The sequence below is a fragment of the Pleurodeles waltl genome, chromosome 1_1 (genome assembly GCF_031143425.1).
Source record: "Pleurodeles waltl isolate 20211129_DDA chromosome 1_1, aPleWal1.hap1.20221129, whole genome shotgun sequence".
In the NCBI taxonomy this organism is placed as follows: domain Eukaryota; kingdom Metazoa; phylum Chordata; class Amphibia; order Caudata; family Salamandridae; genus Pleurodeles; species Pleurodeles waltl.
In genome coordinates, this window is record NC_090436.1 from 615,056,855 (window position 1) to 615,081,635 (window position 24,781).

Here is a 24,781-nt window from a genome sequence, read left to right on the forward strand (position 1 = left end):
TATTGGGAAGATGGACTCCTGTACACTGAGGCAAGAGATCCCAAACCTGGTGCCACTAGGAGAGTGGTAGTGCCTCAGGGTTTCAGAGAGTTTATTCTGACCTTAGCCCATGATATTCCCCTTGCTGGGCATTTGGGACAAACCAAGACGTGGGAGAGGTTAGTCAACCACTTCTACTGGCCCAATATGTCCCAGAAGGTTAAGGAGTTTTGCCTCTCCTGCCCCACCTGTCAAGCCAGTGGTAAGACAGGTGGGCATCCAAAGGCCCCCCTCATTCCACTTCCAGTGGTGGGGGTCCCCTTTGAAAGAGTGGGTGTGGACATAGTTGGTCCACTAGAACCTCCCACAGCCTCAGGAAATATGTACATCCTAGTAGTAGTGGATCATGCTACTAGGTATCCTGAAGCTATTCCCCTTAGGTCGACTACTGCCCCTGCAGTAGCCAAGGCCCTCATTGGTATGTTTACCAGAGTGGGTTTCCCTAAGGAGGTGGTGTCTGACAGAGGTACCAACTTCATGTCAGCATACCTAAAACACATGTGGAATGAGTGTGGAGTGACTTACAAATTCACTACACCATATCATCCCCAAACTAATGGCCTTGTTGAGAGATTCAACAAGACATTAAAGGGCATGATCATGGGGCTCCCAGAAAAACTCAAAAGGAGATGGAATGTCCTCCTGCCATGTCTGCTTTTCGCTTACAGAGAGGTGCCTCAGAAGGGAGTAGGATTCTCACCCTTTGAACTTCTGTTTGGCCACCCTGTAAGGGGACCACTTGCTCTTGTTAAAGAAGGCTGGGAGAGACCTCTTCATGAGCCTAAACAAGACATAGTGGACTATGTACTTGGCCTTCGCTCAAGGATGGCAGAGTACATGGAAAAGGCAAGTAAAAACCTTGAGGCCAGCCAACAACTCCAGAAGTTTTGGTATGACCAAAAGGCTGCACTGGTTGAATTCCAACCAGGGCAGAAAGTCTGGGTTCTGGAGCCTGTGGCTCCCAGGGCACTCCAGGACAAATGGAGTGGCCCTTACCCAGTACTAGAAAGGAAGAGTCAGGTCACCTACCTGGTAGACCTGGGGACAAGCAGGAGCCCCAAGAGGGTGATCCATGTGAACCGCCTTAAGCTCTTCCATGACAGGGCTGATGTAAATCTGTTGATGGTAACAGATGAGGACCAGGAAGCTGAGAGTGAACCTCTCCCTGATCTCCTCTCATCAGACCCTAAAGATGGCTCAGTAGATGGAGTGATCTACTCAGACACCCTCTCTAGCCAACAGCAGTCTGACTGCAGGAAGGTCCTGCAGCAGTTTGCTGAACTCTTTTCCCTAACCCCTGGTCAGACACACCTGTGTACCCATGATGTGGACACAGGAGACAGCATGCCTGTCAAAAACAAAATATTTAGACAGTCTGACCAAGTTAAGGAAAGCATCAAGGTGGAAGTCCACAAGATGCTGGAATTGGGAGTAATTGAGTACTCTGACAGCCCCTGGGCTAGCCCAGTGGTCTTAGTCCCCAAACCTCACACCAAAGAAGGAAAGAGAGAGATGAGGTTTTGTGTGGACTACAGAGGTCTCAACTCTGTCACAAAGACAGATGCTCATCCCATTCCTAGAGCTGATGAGCTAATAGACAAATTAGGGGCTGCCAAATTCTTAAGTACCTTTGACTTAACAGCAGGGTACTGACAAATCAAAATGGCCCCTGGAGCAAAAGAAAAGACAGCATTCTCCACACCTGATGGGCATTATCAGTTCACTGTTATGCCCTTTGGTTTAAAGAATGCCCCTGCCACCTTCCAAAGGTTGGTGAATCAAGTCCTTGCTGGGCTGGAATCCTGTAGTGCATCTTATCTTGATGATATTGCTGTCTTCAGCTCCACCTGGCAGGATCACCTGGTCCACCTGAAGAAGGTTTTGAAGGCTCTGCAATCTGCAGGCCTCTCTATCAAGGCATCCAAATGCCAGATAGGGCAGGGAACTGTGGTTTACTTGGGACACCTTGTAGGTGGAGGCCAAGTTCAGCCACTCCAGCCTAAGATCCAGACTATTCTGGACTGGGCAGCTCCAAAAACCCAGACTCAAGTCAGGGCATTCCTTGGCTTGACTGGGTACTACAGGAGGTTTGTGAAGGGATATGGATCCATTGTGACAGCCCTCACAGAACTCACCTCCAAGAAAATGCCCAAGAAAGTAAACTGGACTGTAGAATGCCAACAGGCCTTTGACACCCTGAAACAAGCTATGTGCACAGCACCAGTTCTAAAAGCTCCAGATTACTCCAAGCAGTTCATTGTGCAAACAGATGCCTCTGAACATGGGATAGGGGCAGTTTTGTCCCAAACAAATGATGATGGCCTTGACCAGCCTGTTGCTTTCATTAGCAGGAGGTTACTCCCCATGGAGCAGCGTTGGAGTGCCATTGAGAGGGAGGCCTTTGCTGTGGTTTGGTCCCTGAAGAAGCTGAGACCATACCTCTTTGGTACTCACTTCCTAGTTCAGACTGACCACAGACCTCTCAGATGGCTGATGCAAATGAAAGGTGAAAATCCAAAACTGTTGAGGTGGTCCATCTCCCTACAGGGAATGGACTTTATAGTGGAACACAGACCTGGGACTGCCCATGCCAATGCAGATGGCCTTTCCAGGTTCTTCCACTTAGAAAATGAAGACTCTCTTGGGAAAGGTTAGTCTCATCCTCTTTCGTTTGGGGGGGGGGTTGTGTAAGGAAATGCCTCCTTGGCATGGTTACCCCCTGACTTTTTGCCTTTGCTGATGCTATGTTTTGAATTGAAAGTGTGCTGAGGCCTGCTAACCAGGCCCCAGCACCAGTGTTCTTTCCCTAACCTGTACTTTTGATTCCACAATTGGCACACCCTGGCATCCAGATAAGTCCCTTGTAACTGGTACCTCTGGTACCAAGGGCCCTGATGCCAGGGAAGGTCTCTAAGGGCTGCAGCATGTATTATGCCACCCTAGAGACCCCTCACCCAGCACAGACACACTGCTTACCAGCTTGTGTGTGCTAGTGAGAACAAAATGAGTAAGTCGACATGGCACTCCCCTCAGGGTGCCATGCCAGCCTCTCACTGCCTATGCAGTATAGGTAAGACACCCCTCTAGCAGGCCTTACAGCCCGAAGGCAGGGTGCACTATACCATAGGTGAGGGTACCAGTGCATGAGCACTGTGCCCCTACAGTGTCTAAGCAAAACCTTAGACATTGTAAGTGCAGGGTAGCCATAAGAGTATATGGTCTGGGAGTCTGTTTTACACGAACTCCACAGCACCATAATGGCTACACTGAAAACTGGGAAGTTTGGTATCAAACTTCTCAGCACAATAAATGCACACTGATGCCAGTGTACATTTTATTGTAAAATACACCACAGAGGGCACCTTAGAGGTGCCCCCTGAAACTTAACCGACTATCTGTGTAGGCTGACTGGTTCCAGCAGCCTGCCACACTAGAGACATGTTGCTGGCCCCATGGGGAGAGTGCCTTTGTCACTCTGAGGCCAGTAACAAAGCCTGCACTGGGTGGAGATGCTAACACCTCCCCCAGGCAGGAGCTGTAACACCTGGCGGTGAGCCTCAAAGGCTCACCCCTTTGTCACAGCACCGCAGGACACTCCAGCTAGTGGAGTTGCCCGCCCCCTCCGGCCCCGGCCCCCACTTTTGGCGGCAAGGCCGGAGAAAATAATGAGAATAACAAGGAGGAGTCACTGGCCAGTCAGGACAGCCCCTAAGGTGTCCTGAGCTGAGGTGACTCTAACTTGTAGAAATCCTCCATCTTGCAGATGGAGGATTCCCCCAATAGGATTAGGGATGTGACCCCCTCCCCTTTGGAGGAGGCACAAAGAGGGTGTACTCACCCTCAGGGCTAGTAGCCATTGGCTACTAACCCCCCAAACCTAAACACGCCCTTAAATTTAGTATTTAAGGGCTCTCCCTGAACCTAGAAATGAGATTCCTGCAACAACAACAAGAAGGACTGCCTAGCTGAAAACCCCTGCAGAGGAAGACCAGAAGACAACAACTGCCTTGTCTCCAGAAACTCACCGGCCTGTCTCCTGCCTTCCAAAGAACTCTGCTCCAGCGACGCCTTCCAAAGGGACCAGCGACCTCTGAATCCTCTGAGGACTGCCCTGCTTCGACGACGACAAGAAACTCCCGAGGACAGCGACCTGCTCCAAAAAGACTGCAACTTTATCCAAAGGAGCAGCTTTAAAGAACCCTGCAATCTCCCCGCAAGAAGCGTGAGACTTGCAACACTGCACCCGGCGACCCCGACTCGGCTGGTGGAGAACCAACACCTCAGGGAGGACCCCCGGACTACTCTACGACTGTGAGTACCAAAACCTGTCCCCCCTGAGCCCCCACAGCGCCGCCTGCAGAGGGAATCCTGAGGCTTCCCCTGACCGCGACTCTCTGAAACCTAAGTCCCGACGCCTGGAAAAGACCCTGCACCCGCAGCCCCCAGGACCTGAAGGACCGGACTTTCACTGCAGAAGTGACCCCCAGGAGTCCCTCTCCCTTGCCCAAGTGGAGGTTTCCCCGAGGAAGCCCCCCCTTGCCTGCCTGCAGCGCTGAAGAGATCCCTTGATCTCTCATTGACTTCCATTGCGAACCCGACGCTTGTTCTAACACTGCACCCGGCTTGTGTCCCCCCCGGTGCCCTACAAAACCCCCCTGGTCTGCCCTCCGAAGACGCGGGTACTTACCTGCTGGCAGACTGGAACCGGGGCACCCCCTTCTCTCCATTGAAGCCTATGCGTTTTGGGCACCACTTTGAACTCTGCACCTGACCGGCCCTGAGCTGCTGGTGTGGTAACTTTGGGGTTGCTCTGAACCCCCAACGGTGGGCTACCTTGGACCAAGAACTGAACCCTGTAAGTGTCTTACTTACTTGGTAAAACTAACAACAACTTACCTCCCCCAGGAACTGTGAAAATTGCACTGTGTCCACTTTTAAAATAGCTATTTGTGAATAACTTGAAAAGTATACATGCAATTGAAATGATTCAAAGTTCCTAATGTACTTACCTGCAATACCTTTCAAACAAGATATTACATGTTAAATTTGAACCTGTGGTTCTTAAAATAAACTAAGAAAAGATATTTTTCTATAACAAAACCTATTGGCTGGATTTGTCTCTGAGTGTGTGTACCTCATTTATTGTCTATGTGTATGTACAACAAATGCTTAACACTACTCCTTGGATAAGCCTACTGCTCGACCACACTACCACAAAATAGAGCATTAGTATTATCTCTTTTTACCACTATTTTACCTCTAAGGGGAACTCTTGGACTCTGTGCATGCTATTCCTTACTTTGAAATAGCACATACAGAGCCAACTTCCTACAAATATCTAGGTCATTTATATAATAGGCTGGTGGTGCACTGAGTGCCATGGTTGAAGGCCTTCTTGAAACGGCTTTACCTCCCAAGAATACGCCATGAAGATGGGGAAGACCTAGAATTAGAGCTCACTAGAAAGGAAATGGTCTCCACTTTAAGCAGACTGCATCCAAGAAAAAAACCCAGGTGGGGGATGAGTTCCATCTAAAGTATACCAGGTGTTTGTGGATGTGGTGACGGACAAAAGTATCTTTGGAGGCCAAGTGGAGATAGACACTTCCAGGGACCATAAGGGAAGCTATTATTGTTGTGGTACAAAAACGTGAAAGACAGAACCTAACCCTTTAGACCCCTGTCCATGCTAAACGTAAATACAAAAGTGCTGTCAAAAAAATATCTAATAGGCTGTTGACCAGAGTTGGGGCCTGTTGCATGTGGACCATTGTGGTTTCATCCTTGGCTTTGGCACAATGATGAATCTTAGGTGACTGGGCAATGCCATAGTCTCTGTTGAGAAAACACCCTTGGGATGTCCCCTATTGGCACTTGATATTGAAAAGGCTTTGGACTCCCTCACTTGGGAGTACTTGTTGGAACTCCTCACTTCAATGATATTTGGCCCTAATATCTTAAGCTGAAATAGACTCTTGTGTACAGAACCTCTGGCAAGGGTAAAATCAAGTGGCATAATCTCGCAGAGATGGAACATAGAAAGAGGAACTAGACAGATGCCCAGAAAACAGTACTTTATCATTAGCTGTTTTGGGAGAGAAAACCCAGCAAAGACTTACCTGATCTAGGCATACAGTGGGAAAGGAGTAGTTTACAGTACATAGACAGGACCTTATAAGGGCTTATGGCCTCAATAAGGTTCGAGAATTCCCCCCCTAACTCTTCATTATGTGGAGATTTGCATTTTCAAAAATGGTGCTGTTGCCCCGCTGTTTATATATACTACAAAATGCTATGTGCCCAATTCGAGGTTGACATTTCGTGAAATAGATAGTGTAGGAAGTTGGCTCTGTATGTGCTATTTCAAAGTAAGGAATAGCATGCACAGAGTCCAAGGGTTCCCCTTAGAGGTAAAATAGTGGTAAAAATAGATAATACTAATGCTCTATTTTGTGGTAGTGTGGTCGAGCAGTAGGCTTATCCAAGGAGTAGTGTTAAGCATTTGTTGTACATACACATAGACAATAAATGAGGTACACACACTCAGAGACAAATCCAGCCAATAGGTTTTTATATAGAAAAATATCTTTTCTTAGTTTATTTTAAGAACCACAGGTTCAAATTTAACATGTAATATCTTGTTCGAAAGGTATTGCAGGTAAGTACTTTAGGAACTTCAAATCATCAAAATTGCATGTATACTTTTCAAGTTATTGTCAAATAGCTGTTTCAAAAGTGGACACTTAGTGCAATTTTCACAGTTCCTGGGGGAGGTAAGTTTTTGTTAGTTTTACCAGGTAAGTAGGACACTTACAGGGTTCAGTTCTTGGTCCAAGGTAGCCCACCGTTGGGGGTTCAGAGCAACCCCAAAGTCACCACACCAGCAGCTCAGGGCCGGTCAGGTGCAGAGTTCAAAGTGGTGCCCAAAACACATAGGCTAGAATGGAGAGAAGGGGGTGCCCCGGTTCCGATCTGCTTGCAGGTAAGTACCCGCGTCTTCGGAGGGCAGACCAGAGGGGTTTTGTAGGGCACCGGGGGGGACACAAGTTGACACAGAAATTTCACCCTCAGCAGCGCGGGGGCGGCCGGGTGCAGTGTAGAAACAAGCGTCGGGTTTGTAATGGAAGTCAATGGGAGATCTAGGGATCTCTTCAGCGCTGCAGGCAGGCAAGGGGGGGATTCCTCGGGGAAACCTCCACTTGGGCGAGGGAGAGGGACTCCTGGGGGTCACTCCTCCAGTGAAAGTCCGGTCCTTCAGGTCCTGGGGGCTGCGGGTGCAGGGTCTCTCCCAGGCGTCGGGACTTTAGGTTCAAAGAGTCGCGGTCAGGGGAAGCCTCGGGATTCCCTCTGCAGGCGGCGCTGTGGGGGCTCAGGGGGGACAGGTTTTGGTACTCACAGTATCAGAGTAGTCCTGGGGTCCCTCCTGAGGTGTTGGATCGCCACCAGCCGAGTCGGGGTCGCCGGGTGCAGTGTGGCAAGTCTCACGCTTCTTGCGGGGAGCTTGCAGGGTTCTTTAAAGCTGCTGGAAACAAAGTTGCAGCTTTTCTTTGGAGCAGGTCCGCTGTCCTCGGGAGTTTCTTGTCTTTTCGAAGCAGGGGCAGTCCTCAGAGGATGTCGAGGTCGCTGGTCCCTTTGGAAGGCGTCGCTGGAGCAGGATCTTTGGAAGGCAGGAGACAGGCCGGTGAGTTTCTGGAGCCAAGGCAGTTGTCGTCTTCTGGTCTTCCGCTGCAGGGGTTTTCAGCTAGGCAGTCCTTCTTCTTGTAGTTGCAGGAATCTAATTTTCTAGGGTTCAGGGTAGCCCTTAAATACTAAATTTAAGGGCGTGTTTAGGTCTGGGGGGTTAGTAGCCAATGGCTACTAGCCCTGAGGGTGGGTACACCCTCTTTGTGCCTCCTCCCAAGGGGAGGGGGTCACAATCCTAACCCTATTGGGGGAATCCTCCATCTGCAAGATGGAGGATTTCTAAAAGTTAGAGTCACCTCAGCTCAGGACACCTTAGGGGCTGTCCTGACTGGCCAGTGACTCCTCCTTGTTTTTCTCATTATTTTCTCCGGCCTTGCCGCCAAAAGTGGGGCCTGGCCGGAGGGGGCGGGCAACTCCACTAGCTGGAGTGTCCTGCTGGGTTGGCACAAAGGAGGTGAGCCTTTGAGGCTCACCGCCAGGTGTGACAATTCCTGCCTGGGGGAGGTGTTAGCATCTCCACCCAGTGCAGGCTTTGTTACTGGCCTCAGAGTGACAAAGGCACTCTCCCCATGGGGCCAGCAACATGTCTCGGTTTGTGGCAGGCTGCTAAAACTAGTCAGCCTACACAGATAGTCGGTTAAGTTTCAGGGGGCACCTCTAAGGTGCCCTCTGTGGTGTATTTTACAATAAAATGTACACTGGCATCAGTGTGCATTTATTGTGCTGAGAAGTTTGATACCAAACTTCCCAGTTTTCAGTGTAGCCATTATGGTGTTGTGGAGTTCGTGTTTGACAGACTCCCAGACCATATACTCTTATGGCTACCCTGCACTTACAATGTCTAAGGTTTTGTTTAGACACTGTAGGGGTACCATGCTCATGCACTGGTACCCTCACCTATGGTATAGTGCACCCTGCCTTAGGGCTGTAAGGCCTGCTAGAGGGGTGTCTTACCTATACTGCATAGGCAGTGAGAGGCTGGCATGGCACCCTGAGGGGAGTGCCATGTCGACTTACTCATTTTGTTCTCACTAGCACACACAGGCTTGTAAGCAGTGTGTCTGTGCTGAGTGAGGGGTCTCTAGGGTGGCATAAGACACGCTGCAGCCCTTACAGACCTTCCTTGGCATCAGGGCCCTTGGTACTAGAAGTACCAGTTACAAGGGACTTATCTGAATGCCAGGGTGTGCCAATTGTGGATACAATGGTACATTTTAGGTGAAGGAACACTGGTGCTGGGGCCTGGTTAGCAGGGTCCCAGCACTCTTCTCAGTCAAGTCAGCATCAGTATCAGGCAAAAAGTGGGGGGTAACTGCAACAGGGAGCCATTTCTTTACACAAGCCCCCCCCAGCCCACAGGCCAGGAGACTCAGCCCAAGCTGGGAGAGTCTTCCTAGTCTGTCAGGCGAGGAAGTGTAGGAGAAATAGGCTGGTTAGTTGCAGGGCCTACTCTGCCTTACATCCTTCTGTTCAGGTCATTCCCTTTGGGGAACTGACCTACTTCCACAGTGATAGGACCTAGTCTGAATTGCCTCTTGTCTGCCTCTTCAATGTCTCCACCCATTCTTTCTATTTTGGTCTTAGAGGTATCCACCTCTGCTAACCTTATCTTGGCCAGGGTTACCCCTAGCTTACCCAGAGAGGTTACCCAGAGCTGGAGTAACCCCACCATGACCAATAGGGTCAGGGGGCCTAACTTGCTATTTGGCATGGGGTCAGACCACCATGCTAAGGATAGTGCAGCCATAAAGGCTAACACCCAGCAGAGGCCACTGACAGCTGTCAGTGCCCAGAACCACACCTTTAGCTCTTCACCTAAAAGGGAAGGGGCTAAGTTACAGGCCTCTTTGGGTTCAGGTTGCCTGTCTGCTGTATTAGAGTGGGGGGTTACCACATCTTGTAGTAAACACCCTTCCTCCACTCTTTCTTCTGTTAGCTGAGGAGCCACCCACTCAGGTTTAACAGTTGCCTGACTAGCCAGGACTTCTTGTGGGTCAGGTTGGACTTTATCAGGGCCATTTTTGGAGTTCTCCCCTACTGGAGCAGAATCTCCTTGGCTTGCTGTAACCTTGGCTAAAGGTTGTCCACCCTTCCTACTCTGTTTTCTTTTCTTCTTCTTCTGGGGCCTGCTTGCATTTACTGCAGAGGCAGGACTTCCAGAATCCTTGGGAGAGGACTGGCACTGGACCAGTTCCTCTCTTGGGCTCTGACTAACCTCTGGGTAGTCATTTCCAAGGAGACAATCAAGGGGGAGGTCTGTACTGACTACTACCCTTCTCCAGCTAAGAGTGCCACCCACTTCTATGGGTACTAAAGCCACAGGCCTCTTAGTGACCCGGTCTAGGCTAACTCTTACCCTGGCAGTCTCACCTGGGATGTACTGGTTTGAGAGCACCAGCCTGTCATGCACAATAGTGTGACTGGCACAAGTGTCTCTCAGGGCAGTGGTGGGGATTCCATTCACCAGTAGGTGGTGGAAGTGTCTACTTCCCTCTGGAATCTCCAACTCACCTGTTGGGCCCTGTTTCCAGTTGAAGGCTATGAAGACCTCCTCATCTGAGGAGTCATCTCCCATGGCTACACTGGTTACCCCTGGAATTTTGTTCTGGGGTTTGTTTTTGGGACAAGAAGTGTCCTTGGTGTGGTGCCCAGACTGTTTACAGTTGTGGCACCATGCCTTAGTGGCATCCCAGTTCTTACCCTGGTACCCACCTTTGTTTTGGGTTGTGTCTTGGGGCCCACCCACCTGTTCTGGTTTTTGGGGGCCTACAGAGGACTCTTTTTCTTTGTTTCTAGTGTCACCCACTTTCTCCTGGGGAGTTTTTGTAACCCCTTTCTTTTGGTCACCCCCAGTGGAAGTTTTGGTTACCCTAGTCTTGACCCAGTGGTCTGCCTTCTTTCCCAATTCTTGGGGAGAAATTGGACCTAGGTCTACCAGATACTGATGCAACTTTTCATTGAAGCAGTTACTTAGAATGTGTTCTTTCATAAACAAATTATAAAGCCCAACATAGTCACACACTTCATTTCCAGTTAACCAACCATCTAGTGTTTTTACTGAGTAGTCTACAAAATCAACCCAGGTCTGGCTCGAGGATTTTTGAGCCCCCCTGAATCTAATTCTATACTCCTCAGTGGAGAATCCAAAGCCCTCAATCAGGGTACCCTTCATGAGGTCATAAGATTCTGCATCTTTTCCAGAGAGTGTGAGGAGTCTATCCCTACACTTTCCAGTGAACATTTCCCAAAGGAGAGCACCCCAGTGAGATCTGTTTACTTTTCTGGTTACACAAGCCCTCTCAAAAGCTGTGAACCATTTGGTGATGTCATCACCATCTTCATATTTTGTTACAATCCCTTTGGGGATTTTTAGGATGTCAGGAGAATCTCTGACCCTATTTAAGTTGCTGCCACCATCGATGGGACCTAGGCCCATCTCTTTTCTTTCCCTTTCTATGGCTAGGAGCTGCTTTTCCAAAGCCAATCTTTTGACCATCCTGGCTAACAGGGGGTCATCTTCACTGGAGTTATCCTCAGTGATTTCAGAGGTGTTGGTCTCTCCTGTGAGGGAACCAGCATCTCTGACTATTATTTTTGGAGTCAGGGTTTGAGGGACCCTGTTCTCCCTAGATAGGACTGGTAGGGGGGAATTTTCCTCCAAGTCACTATCCTCTTCCTCTGAGTTGCCACCCTCAGAGGGGTTGGCCTTTTCAAACTCTGCCAAAAGCTCCTGGAGCTGTATTTTGGTAGGTTTGGGGCCCATTGTTATTTTCTTTATTTTACAGAGTGACCTTAGCTCCCTCATCTTAAGATGGAGGTAAGGTGTGGTGTCGAGTTCCACCACAGTCACATCTGTGCTAGACATTTTGCTTCTAAAAGTTGGAATACTTTTTAAGAATCTACAACTGGTTCTAGAATCTAATTCAAACTTTTACAAACTTTTAAACTCTAAAAGAAATGCTAAACAGGATCTAACACAAGGCCCTAGCAGGTCTTTTAAGAATTTAGAAAACTTTTCAAATTGCAAAAATCAATTTCTAATGACAATTTTGGAATTTGTCGTGTGATCAGGTATTGGCTGAGTAGTCCAGCAAATGCAAAGTCTTGTATCCCACCGCTGCCACCAATGTAGGAAGTTGGCTCTGTATGTGCTATTTCAAAGTAAGGAATAGCATGCACAGAGTCCAAGGGTTCCCCTTAGAGGTAAAATAGTGGTAAAAATAGATAATACTAATGCTCTATTTTGTGGTAGTGTGGTCGAGCAGTAGGCTTATCCAAGGAGTAGTGTTAAGCATTTGTTGTACATACACATAGACAATAAATGAGGTACACACACTCAGAGACAAATCCAGCCAATAGGTTTTTATATAGAAAAATATCTTTTCTTAGTTTATTTTAAGAACCACAGGTTCAAATTTAACATGTAATATCTTGTTCGAAAGGTATTGCAGGTAAGTACTTTAGGAACTTCAAATCATCAAAATTGCATGTATACTTTTCAAGTTATTGTCAAATAGCTGTTTCAAAAGTGGACACTTAGTGCAATTTTCACAGTTCCTGGGGGAGGTAAGTTTTTGTTAGTTTTACCAGGTAAGTAGGACACTTACAGGGTTCAGTTCTTGGTCCAAGGTAGCCCACCGTTGGGGGTTCAGAGCAACCCCAAAGTCACCACACCAGCAGCTCAGGGCCGGTCAGGTGCAGAGTTCAAAGTGGTGCCCAAAACACATAGGCTAGAATGGAGAGAAGGGGGTGCCCCGGTTCCGATCTGCTTGCAGGTAAGTACCCGCGTCTTCGGAGGGCAGACCAGAGGGGTTTTGTAGGGCACCGGGGGGGACACAAGTTGACACAGAAATTTCACCCTCAGCAGCGCGGGGGCGGCCGGGTGCAGTGTAGAAACAAGCGTCGGGTTTGTAATGGAAGTCAATGGGAGATCTAGGGATCTCTTCAGCGCTGCAGGCAGGCAAGGGGGGGATTCCTCGGGGAAACCTCCACTTGGGCGAGGGAGAGGGACTCCTGGGGGTCACTCCTCCAGTGAAAGTCCGGTCCTTCAGGTCCTGGGGGCTGCGGGTGCAGGGTCTCTCCCAGGCGTCGGGACTTTAGGTTCAAAGAGTCGCGGTCAGGGGAAGCCTCGGGATTCCCTCTGCAGGCGGCGCTGTGGGGGCTCAGGGGGGACAGGTTTTGGTACTCACAGTATCAGAGTAGTCCTGGGGTCCCTCCTGAGGTGTTGGATCGCCACCAGCCGAGTCGGGGTCGCCGGGTGCAGTGTGGCAAGTCTCACGCTTCTTGCGGGGAGCTTGCAGGGTTCTTTAAAGCTGCTGGAAACAAAGTTGCAGCTTTTCTTTGGAGCAGGTCCGCTGTCCTCGGGAGTTTCTTGTCTTTTCGAAGCAGGGGCAGTCCTCAGAGGATGTCGAGGTCGCTGGTCCCTTTGGAAGGCGTCGCTGGAGCAGGATCTTTGGAAGGCAGGAGACAGGCCGGTGAGTTTCTGGAGCCAAGGCAGTTGTCGTCTTCTGGTCTTCCGCTGCAGGGGTTTTCAGCTAGGCAGTCCTTCTTCTTGTAGTTGCAGGAATCTAATTTTCTAGGGTTCAGGGTAGCCCTTAAATACTAAATTTAAGGGCGTGTTTAGGTCTGGGGGGTTAGTAGCCAATGGCTACTAGCCCTGAGGGTGGGTACACCCTCTTTGTGCCTCCTCCCAAGGGGAGGGGGTCACAATCCTAACCCTATTGGGGGAATCCTCCATCTGCAAGATGGAGGATTTCTAAAAGTTAGAGTCACCTCAGCTCAGGACACCTTAGGGGCTGTCCTGACTGGCCAGTGACTCCTCCTTGTTTTTCTCATTATTTTCTCCGGCCTTGCCGCCAAAAGTGGGGCCTGGCCGGAGGGGGCGGGCAACTCCACTAGCTGGAGTGTCCTGCTGGGTTGGCACAAAGGAGGTGAGCCTTTGAGGCTCACCGCCAGGTGTGACAATTCCTGCCTGGGGGAGGTGTTAGCATCTCCACCCAGTGCAGGCTTTGTTACTGGCCTCAGAGTGACAAAGGCACTCTCCCCATGGGGCCAGCAACATGTCTCGGTTTGTGGCAGGCTGCTAAAACTAGTCAGCCTACACAGATAGTCGGTTAAGTTTCAGGGGGCACCTCTAAGGTGCCCTCTGTGGTGTATTTTACAATAAAATGTACACTGGCATCAGTGTGCATTTATTGTGCTGAGAAGTTTGATACCAAACTTCCCAGTTTTCAGTGTAGCCATTATGGTGTTGTGGAGTTCGTGTTTGACAGACTCCCAGACCATATACTCTTATGGCTACCCTGCACTTACAATGTCTAAGGTTTTGTTTAGACACTGTAGGGGTACCATGCTCATGCACTGGTACCCTCACCTATGGTATAGTGCACCCTGCCTTAGGGCTGTAAGGCCTGCTAGAGGGGTGTCTTACCTATACTGCATAGGCAGTGAGAGGCTGGCATGGCACCCTGAGGGGAGTGCCATGTCGACTTACTCATTTTGTTCTCACTAGCACACACAGGCTTGTAAGCAGTGTGTCTGTGCTGAGTGAGGGGTCTCTAGGGTGGCATAAGACATGCTGCAGCCCTTACAGACCTTCCTTGGCATCAGGGCCCTTGGTACTAGAAGTACCAGTTACAAGGGACTTATCTGAATGCCAGGGTGTGCCAATTGTGGATACAATGGTACATTTTAGGTGAAGGAACACTGGTGCTGGGGCCTGGTTAGCAGGGTCCCAGCACTCTTCTCAGTCAAGTCAGCATCAGTATCAGGCAAAAAGTGGGGGGTAACTGCAACAGGGAGCCATTTCTTTACAGATAGCCTTCTCATCTTGCTGGTGTGGGCGTGAAAGAGGAAGAGATTCCTGTTGGACGTGCTACAATTGAACAGGCTAGCTTGAATCTACTGGACTTGGGGCCAGATGTAGCAAAGGTTTTTACCCATTCTGTGTCTATGGGAAAAAGTGTTTGTACATATGGCCCTTGGAGCTTTATTACATGGCTACATAACTTCCAGTACACAGCTAAATGGTGTGAAGATTGGAACTGGGAAAAAAAGACCTTAGAGTTATAGTTGTGAAGGGGATTTTACCAGTTTGCTTAGTGGGGGACACAAATCAGACACCGGTAAATCCATACAAATTGAGTGGCTGCAACCATTTCATCAGATTCATATCACTATGTTATTAACAACAGGGAGGGAAGGAGGCTGCCTAACACTGGGAGACCTGTTCCCTGGGGAGAGGTTTTTAACCTTTGATGTGGACTGACCTTTGATGAGGTTAGTGCTGGGCAGTTCCTGAAGTTTGATAAGCCAGAGATTTGGATGGACTTCCTAGCTTTCCCAAAGGTTGCCCTCACAATGGCTCTGGTGTTGGAGGGTGAGCGAGACAGGAGCCTTGTGTCATGCGTATGTAAAGCATTGAAAGTGGATAGACTGCCCACCTTGCCTAAAGCATGGCTGACATGGTATAGAGATCTACAGACCCTTCTGACAGATGCGGAATGGGTGACAACTTGTGCACAAGTGCAAGACATAGCAAGTAATGCTAGATTCAAACTGACGAGCTGTAATTACCAGCACCCCACATTCATGGCACCCACCAGATCACATAGAATATACCCCAATAGATCCTCCTCGTACCCTGAAGGTGACAGGAGGGCAAGTTCCTACTTATGACCTGGGTGTTCCAGGTTACTGTCAATGTACTTGGGACAATTGGTGCTTAGGCTCATGCAGGTGACACATGTTCATCTGGCGTGATCTATAAGACATTGCCTGTTAGACATTACACCTAAACCCTAAGAAGGCAAAATGCAACACAAGTTTGTGGGCTTTTTATTGGTGAAACACTGCATAGTGATATACTTGTGGTTGAACAGGAGACCCATCATGAAGAGCTGGTGCGAAGATATGATGGAGTGGCCCCTGGTGGAAGAAATTACCCAGATAGGAGGGGGGAATAGTTGGAGAGAGGATCTGAATGCTCATTACTTCTTGTTGAGACCCTAGTGCAAACAAAGGGGGGAATACGCATATGCAAGAATGGACTTGGAATGGGGCGGTGACACAACTAGGCATAAGTGTGCGAAGGTTGCTAGTATAAAGATAACTCGACCTGTAATTGCCAATGTTTATGAACTCTTTCATGAACAGATTTGCTGCTAGTGTGTGGTATAGTTAAGAAATATAAATGTTGTAGGAATCGGGCTCTGTATATACTATATCAAAATGGGATATAGTGTGCACAGAGTCCAGGGATTCCCCAGAGGCTTAACAGAGGCTAAAGTAGATCATACCAATACTCTCTCTTGTAGTAGTGTGGTCGAGCAGTTAGGCTTAATAGAGAGTAGTGCAAAGTATTTGTTGTACATACACAGACAATAGAAGAAGTACACACTCAAAAACATAACTCCAGACCAATGGTTTTTACATAGCAAAAATATATTTTCTTAATTTATTTTTATAACCGCAAGATTCAAGTTGCAGGTAAGTACTTCAATAGATTTGTGTTTCACACATGTATCAACAGTACAGGGGCGGCCAACAAGACGTCTGGCTTCCAATGCTGGTCTGTGAGGAGACCCCGAGGGTGACTCAGAGGCTGCAGGTGAGCACCGGGGGCCAACTTGGGCAGACCACAGGCAGGACAGGGAGGAGGGCAGCCTGCTGAACGTTGCTGCACCAGAGGTCGGGTTCTCCGAGGCCTGGGGGCAGTGGTTGCGGTGGGTCTTTAGTCGTCAGATATCTTCATCCGGAGCTTCACGGTCATGGGGGTCCTCGGAATTCCCTCAGCAGGCGTCTGGGTGGAGATGTCAACCCAGGGTGGGCAGTTGTTCGCAATCGCCTGGGGATCCTCTCTGGCTGGGTGGACCACCTGGAGACGTGTTGTGTGCGTTGGGTGGAGAGTGGTCAGGACTCACGCATTCGGAGTGAGGCTGGAGTCCTTGGTTGTTGATTTTTTCTTGGGCAGGGTCGCTGTCCTCCGGAGTTCTTGGTCCTTTTGGGTGCAGGGCAGTCCTCTGGAACTTGGCAGAGGTCACTGGTCCAGCTGGACGCACCGCTATTCTTTTGCAGGTTCTTTGAAGCAGGACACAGGCCGGTAGGGCTGGGGCCAAAGCAGTTGTCGTCTTCCTTCTCCTCTGCTTAGAGTTTCAGCTAAGCAGTCCTTCTTGTCAGGTCACCAGGAATCTGGTGAGCTGGGTTCAGGGAGGCCCTTAAATCCTAGATTTAGGGGCTTTTTAGGAGTCAGGGGACAGAAGCCAATAGCTACTGTCCCTGAAGGTAGCTACACCCTCCTTGTGCCCACTCTCTTTGGGGAAGAGGGCACAAACCTAATCCTATTGGTCCCTGTTCTCCAGACCAAGATGGAGGATGCTGCAGGTGGGTCACCTCAGCTCTGGACACCTTAGGGGTGGTCCTGGCTGGAGGGGTCACTCCTCCCTCCTAATCCGAGGATTGAGCCTTTGTGGCTCACTGCCAAGGGTTACAGTTCCGGTAGTGGGGCGGTGTGAAGCACCTCCACCCAGGACAGACTTTGTTTCTTACCACCGAGAGCACAAAGGCTAGCACCCCATTGGTCAGAAAGTTGTCTGAAAGTGTCAGACTGGCACAGACCGGTCCGTCTTACACTAGCAACTTGGCTAACATACAGAGGGCATCTCTCAGTTGCCCTCTGTGTGCACTTTTCCATAAATCTCGCACTGGCATCAGTGGGCGTTTATTGTGTTGAGAAGTTTGATATCAAACTTCCCAGTATTGCGTGAAGCCTTTATGGATCTGTGGAGTTCGTAATGACAGACTCTAATGCAGCTATATCCTCACCTGTGGTATAGTGCACCCTGCTTTAGGGCTGTAAGGCCTGCTAGAATGGCTACTTACCTATTCCACAGGCTGTGGTTTGTTGGTATGGCACACTGAGAGGCGTGTCATGTCCACTTTGCCTTTTTCTCCCCACCAGCACACACAGTCTGCATAGGCACTGTACATGTGCTTGGTGAGGGGTCCCCCAGGTTGGCATAATACATGCTGCAGCCTTTGGGGACCTTCCCTAGCCACAGGGCCCTTGGTACCATGGGTACCTTCTACAAGGGACTTAACTGAGGGCCCGGGTTGTTCCAATTGTGGAAACAAAGGTACAGATTTTGGGAAAGAACACTGGTGCTGGGGATTGGTTAGCAGGATCCCAGCACACTTTCAGTCAAAGTTGACATCAACACTAGACAAAAAGTGAGGGGCTTAACCATGCCAACAGTGGCACTTTCCTACTAATGTCTTTTTTTATTTTTTAAAAAGTGTTCATGTATTCTTTCTGACCCCAGGGTGATCCGTTTATTTACATCTGTTTTGTATCTTTTCTTGTTTTCTATCAGTTCCTACTTCTCACTTTGTATCATCTACCTTGATGCAGCGGTCTATACATATTCTCACAATGACTAAACACATCATGTTTTCAGTACTGTTAAGATTTATACTCTTGCATAAGTATGATTAAAGGTGAAGACAAAAGTATGGTAGAAGGACCTTCAAACTTCAAGGCATTTTTTTAAATTAATGAGTGTAAAATGGATGACTTCCTAGAAATAAAGTGATCTCTTTGCTGTATTTTCCCATATCCACATTCCAGGGGTATATTGAGTGGTTTGCTGTTTGTGTTCTTCAGATATTCTTCCCAGTGTTCTGTGTCTGTCCATTCATTTAATTTTTTGGTCTTAATGTTCTTGTTGGTCACAATTATAATGTTTTATTTTAGCTAGTGAACAGTAAAATTAAACTAAACCAGTTCGACTTACAAATGTTTTTAACTTGATTAAATGAGAAATATATATAAATTCAGTAAGTAGCAAATATAAGTGAACAGTTTGTACAGTGACAAGGCATGATAGGTGCATGCTATGTGCATACAGACATGTTATCCCAACTCTCAATTGAAAATGAGGAATGTATTTCCATAGTAATTACAAATACAGTACTGATTAAAAGTGCATACCCTGTTTACTCTTTAAGGAACTGCACAGACCCAATTATCTGAGTGCACAAATTTGGTGCTTTTTTTCCTCCCTAGGCTTTCAGTCCCGATGGTCGATGGTTAATAACTGCATCAATGGATTGCTGCATTAAAGTGTGGGATCTTCCATCAGGGTGGTGAGTTAATGAAGAATATAGAAAAAACAAAAGGTTTGATGGCATGTGTGGCTTTAGATACACATGTTGTGCATAAGCTTGTCATCTAGTGTTGGCTTCAGAGTGGTACGATTTGTTTTTCTTCAAAAGAAGCTTTTCGAGTCGCAGGATCGACTGACTCCTCCTCTTGGTAATTCTGTGCATGGCATCCAGTCCTTTGTTAGATTGTTTCTCTCCACTGTTGCGTTCGGATGTGTGTTCCTCTCGCTCAGAGTTCTCTGCTTGATTCAGTCAAAAACGGTATTCTCTCCGTCTTTCTATCACTGTTGGTATTGAATCAATCTCGTATTCTTCCATGCTTTATCTTCTGGCCTACCTCCTCCACGTAGCATCGAACTATGCAATCCTAATGGAATGGACTTCATTTCGGTTTTGCCCTCGATGCCACTCCAAATTTCCACACACTGACCACCACTAGGTAAGTAGTTTGCATCTTTCCCTTGACCACAACCAGCAGACCTGTGAAGCATGCTGTTCCCTTCGATCGAAAAAGACCCTCAGAGATCGAAGAGTTTGTCAGATGGAAATGGTGTCTCAAACTCCAGGTGACACACCATACATCTTCAGCGACGACCATACACAAGAAGAGTTGGAGCAGGAAGAGGCCTTCTCTATTCAAGACTCGGACTCCGATGTATAATCTGACATCGAGAGTCAACTGATGCAGTCGGCGCAAACTGTGAGTAAAAAGACCCCTTCACCCTCAGTCAAAACTACATCATAAAAAGTCACAGGTCCGCCACTGCCTTCCAACCATGGTTGGAGCCAAGAAACTCATTCAGATGCCCGCCTTCCGGCTGGACACTTAAAAAAGTAAAAGAGAAATCTTTGGCATCAACCTCAAGCACCTCTACTTCGGCTCCAAAACGACCGAAGATACATGGTGCTTCGATGCCGACCACTTCGGCGCCAAAAAAGAAAAAAAGTCATCCACAGTTTTGGCACCGAAAATATCCCATATTCAAAAGACTTTAGAACCGAAAATCTTTAAAAATACCTCTATAGATCCTGGACTGTCTTCAACTACCACCCCTTCACCAGTTGAACCAATTTTAGAAGTTATGGAGGGAACAGGACGGATTATAACATCACCTCCTCCCCCATTAAAGAGGAAATTGACTTTTCAAGAAGCTCTTGGCGCCTCTCAGCTTCCAAAAAAGACTACAAAGGAAAATACTCCTTTTCTTATTCAGCCTTCTCCTCAACTCTCTCCACCTCCACATACTTTTCCACAGCATACTCCTCCACCAACATCTCCCCCCCTCCTTTGGGGTTCACACCACCCATTTCGCCACCTGATGGGGCTCATAATTTGGGAGATACCGTAGACGATCACGACCCATGGGGGTACATACGATCCGTATACTATTACACATAATGATCTGGATCTCTACCCATCTAGACCTTCACCACCTGAGGATTCCACCTTATATCAACAGTTTATAGCTAGGGCAGCAGCATATCACAATGTACATATGTACACAGATCCAATAAAGAGGATTTTCAGTTTGACACCCTTGGCCTAACACACACGGAGAGTCAATTTCTTCCAGTGCTCCCAGACATGCCCAGGCACTCGGACAAAATATTTAAAGAGCCAGTTAGAGCAAGGGTTATCACTCCCAGAGTGGATAAAAAATACAAGGCTGCACCCACTCACCCTTTATTTATAAAAGCACAAATCCCTTCAGATTCTATCATTGTCTCTACTTCTCGCAATAGGGCCAATAGCCAATAATCATGAGACACACCTCCTCCCGATAAAGAAAGCAAAAAATTAGATGCAGCAGGTAAGAGTGGTAGCTCAAGTAGCCAATCACTGGCAGATTGCTAACGCCCAGGCATTAGTATCCCGATATGAAGGAGCTCACTGAGATGCAATGGAGGAGCTTCTACAATACCTCCCTGAGGAACACTGTAAAAGGGGGCTAGAAATTGTAACTGAAGGACGAACAATTTCAAATAATTCAATTAGATGTGCGCTCGATGATGCTGATACGGCAGCGTGCAGTATTAACACCAGTGTCCTCATTAGGCGACATGCCTGGCGCAGATGCTCAGGCTTTAAACCAGAGGTACATCAGGCAGTGTTATACATGCCATTTGATAAAGAGCATTTACTTGGCTCACAAGTGGATACCACCCTTGAAAAACTAAATAAAGACAATAAAACTGCCAAAGCTATGGGAGCACACCAAGCCAGCACACACGGGGGTATTTTTCGTTGCACAGGATTTGCAAGAGGCTTTCGCTCATCATTTAATGAACAGTCTTCCACTCAAACAAAGCCCAGCTCTCAATACACCATAGGTTATTTTAGAGGTTCCTACAGAGCAAACTGTAACAAAGGAAGAGGAAAGCCATTTACATCTAGAGGCTCCTCATCTACCACCAAATAATGACTTCCTACCAACTCACACCACACCTGTAGGGTGAAGGTTACAACATTTTTACCCGCAGTGGTCTCAAACTACCACAGATTAATAAGTACTTTCAATTATTCAAAATGGTTACTGTTTGGAGCTCACTTCCACTCCACCAAATATACCCTCTCATACTCTAAGACTCTCACAAGATCATCTCACTCTTCTCAAGAGAAAGTACACTCTTCTTCTCAAAGGGGGCTATAGAACCAATACCCTTTCAACACCAGGGTACAGGAGTTTATCGCAGACCCTTAAACCACTACATCCTATCAGAACACTTCCATACGGTCACTCTTCAGAATGTTATTCCCCTTCTACAACAAGGCGACTTCATGATGGAGTTAGACCTAAAGGACGCTTACTTTCACTTTCCCATTCATCTAGCACACTGCAAATATCCATGATTCATAGTTGCAGCAAAAACATTACCAATTCAAGACATTACCATTCAGAGTCACAATCGCTCCCAGAATATTCACAAAATGTCTTGCAGTAGTTGCAGCACATCTCAGAAGATAACAAATTCATGTCTACCCATACTTGGATGATTGGCTCATCAAAGCCAATTCATTAACAGTGTCAACGCCACACTGAACTTACAATTCATCTCCTACACACTCTAGGGTTCACCCTCAGTTACCTCAAATCTCATCTTCACCCTCTCCGGATACAGCCCTGTCTAGGAGCGATTCTCAACACACATTTAGGACAAGCGTTTTCCAGCTGAGCCAGAGTTCAAGCCCTTCAAACAGTGATTGCTACATCAACAGAGAACTGAGCATACACAGTAAGAACTGTTATGCGATTGTTAGGGATGATGGCATCTTGTATTGCAATTGTACTTCATGCCAGACTTCATATGTGTTTTTTTCAACAGTGCCTCTCATCAATGGCCTCAGGCACAGGGTCAGATGGAAGATCTAGTGTTGTTGGACAGCCATACTTATCGCTCTCTGTATTGGTGGAACACCGCAAACCTTATGAAAGGGCATCCCTTTTTAGACACTGTGCCTCAGGTAACTCTCACAACAGATGCCTCAAATACCAGTTGGGGAGCTCATCTCCACAACCTCACAGTCCAGAGGATATGGAACACCACTCAACAGTCCTTGCACATCAATTACCTGGAACTGCAGGCAGTCTTCCTATCAATGAAAGCGTTCCTTCCACAATTGCAACAAAAGGTAGTGTTCATACGTACAGACAACATGACTGTCATGTACTATCTTCAAAAACAGGAGGGGGGGCACAATCTCATCAACTATTCCAGCTTTCACAAACAATATGGAAATAGGCAATTCATCACCACAATCACATAATGGCACATTATCTCCCAGGGACAGTCAATCACTTTGCAGACCTTCTCAGCAAGATGCAGCAACAAGTCCACGAATGAGAACTTCACCCACAAGTCCTCCACCAGTACTTCCAAAAGTGGGGAACACCTCAAATAGACGTATTTGCCACATCTCAAAACAAAAATTGCCAAAACTTCACCTCCCGGTACCCGCACCCTCAGTCTGAAGGCAATGCTCTATGGATGGATGCATTGGTCAGGGATATTTGCTTATGCTTTTCTCCCTCTCCCACTCATTCCTTTTCTGGTTCGGAAGCTCAAACAATCTTGCCTCATCATGATCCTGGTAGCTCCTACATGGGGACGTCAACCATGGTTCACAACCCTACTGGAATCCTAAATAGTTCATCATCAAAAGCTTCCCAACAGACCAGTCCTTCTAAAACAAAATCAGGGTCAAATAAGACATCCGAATTCCAAATCGCTCAACCTAGCGATATGGCTCCTAAAGTCATAGAATTTGGGTATTTACAATTACTGCAGGAATGTATGGACATTCTTAAAGAAGCACGTAAACCCACAACCAGACAGTGTTATGCGGCCAAATGGAAATGTTTTGTTGTCAAACACAAAATATTAACCCTCTTAAGTCAACAGTACAAAACAGTACACAGGATTTTATGTTATTTACTACATTTACAAAAAACAAATCTAGCTTACACATCCATTTGTCTACATTTGCAGCCATAGCTGCATATCTTCAAAACAGACAGCATATTTCTTTGTTTTGAATTCCAGTTATCAAAGCATTTATGGAAGGGCTTAAAGGATTAATCCCACCAAGAATTCCTCCAGTCCCATCTTGGAATCTTAGCATTGTACTCACAAGGCTTATGGCTCCCTTGAGCCACTTCATTTCTGTTCTCTACAATTCCTCTGATGGAAAGTAGCTTTTTTAGTCGCCATCACTTCCTTTACACGTGTCAGTGATCTCCAGGCTTTAACTTTGGAAGAACCTTTCTTCCAAATTCATAAAGATAGAATTGTATTAAGAACTAATCCAAAATTACTTACAAACGTAGTTTCACAATTTCATATTATTCAGTCAATAGAATGACCAGTTTTCTTTCCCCAACCAGATTCTGTGGCAGAAAAGGCTCTGCACACCCTTGATGTTAAAAGGGCTATTATTTGTTATATAGATATAACAAGAGTTTAAAAAAACAAAACTTTTTGTGCCTTTCTCAATGCCCCTTAAAGGAGAGGCTATATCTAAAGCAACTGACACTAGATGAATAGTCAAGTGTATTCAAACTTGCTATAATAAAGCCAAGCGACAATTACCTGTCCCACCTAGAGCACGAGCACGCTCCACTAGAAAGAAAGGTGCATCTATGGCATTTGTAGGTATCATAGCTATAGCAGACATTTGGAAAGCAGCAACGTGGTGTACACCACATGTCTTCACAAAACATTACTTTGTAGATGTATTTGCACACCAACCAGAAAATGTTGGGCCAGCAGTACTCAAAACACTCTTTCAATCAACTGCAACTCCTGCATGCCAGCCACTGTTTATGGAGGTACTGCTTTACACTATATGCACAGCATGTGTATCTACAGCCACACATGCCATCGAATGGAAAATGTTACTTACCAGTAGACATCTGTTTGTGGCATGTAGTGCTGTAGATTCACATGCATCCTCCCTGGACGCGTATTGACATTGCAATTTATCAATATGTAAAGATTGTACATATGTAGATACATGACATGGACATCTTTTCTATTATGCTCTATATTTTCACTACTTCACTCTCCCGCCTGCAGAGAAACAATCTAACAAAGGACTTGATGCCAATGTGCGGTATTTACAAAAGGAGGGATCACTCGATACCCTGACTCGAAAAGCTTCTTTGAAGAAAAACAAGTTGTACCACTCCGAACCCAACACTAGATGGCGAGCTTATGTACAGCATGTGAATCCACAGCACTACATGCTACGAACAGAAGTCGACTGGTAAGCAACATTTTCCTTTCCTTGGAAATTTCATAAAAATACTTATGAAATGCATCTGTTGCTCATTCAGATGACAAAATGTACACTACTATAATATTGATTATTTTGTAGAGTTTGTTGTAAGACTGTCGGGCT

At 47.1% G+C, this 24,781-nt stretch overlaps 1 protein-coding gene across 1 annotated transcript in view; it reads left to right on the plus strand.

Annotated features, from left to right (window-relative positions):
- WDR36 (WD repeat domain 36) overlaps positions 1–24,781 on the plus strand; it is a 543,291-nt gene that overhangs the window by 337,678 nt on the left and 180,832 nt on the right. Inside the window, exon 16 of the mRNA XM_069226458.1 lies at positions 18,785–18,864. Within this exon, the coding sequence (XP_069082559.1) occupies positions 18,785–18,864 (80 nt within the window). The remainder of the gene's footprint in view (positions 1–18,784; positions 18,865–24,781) is intronic.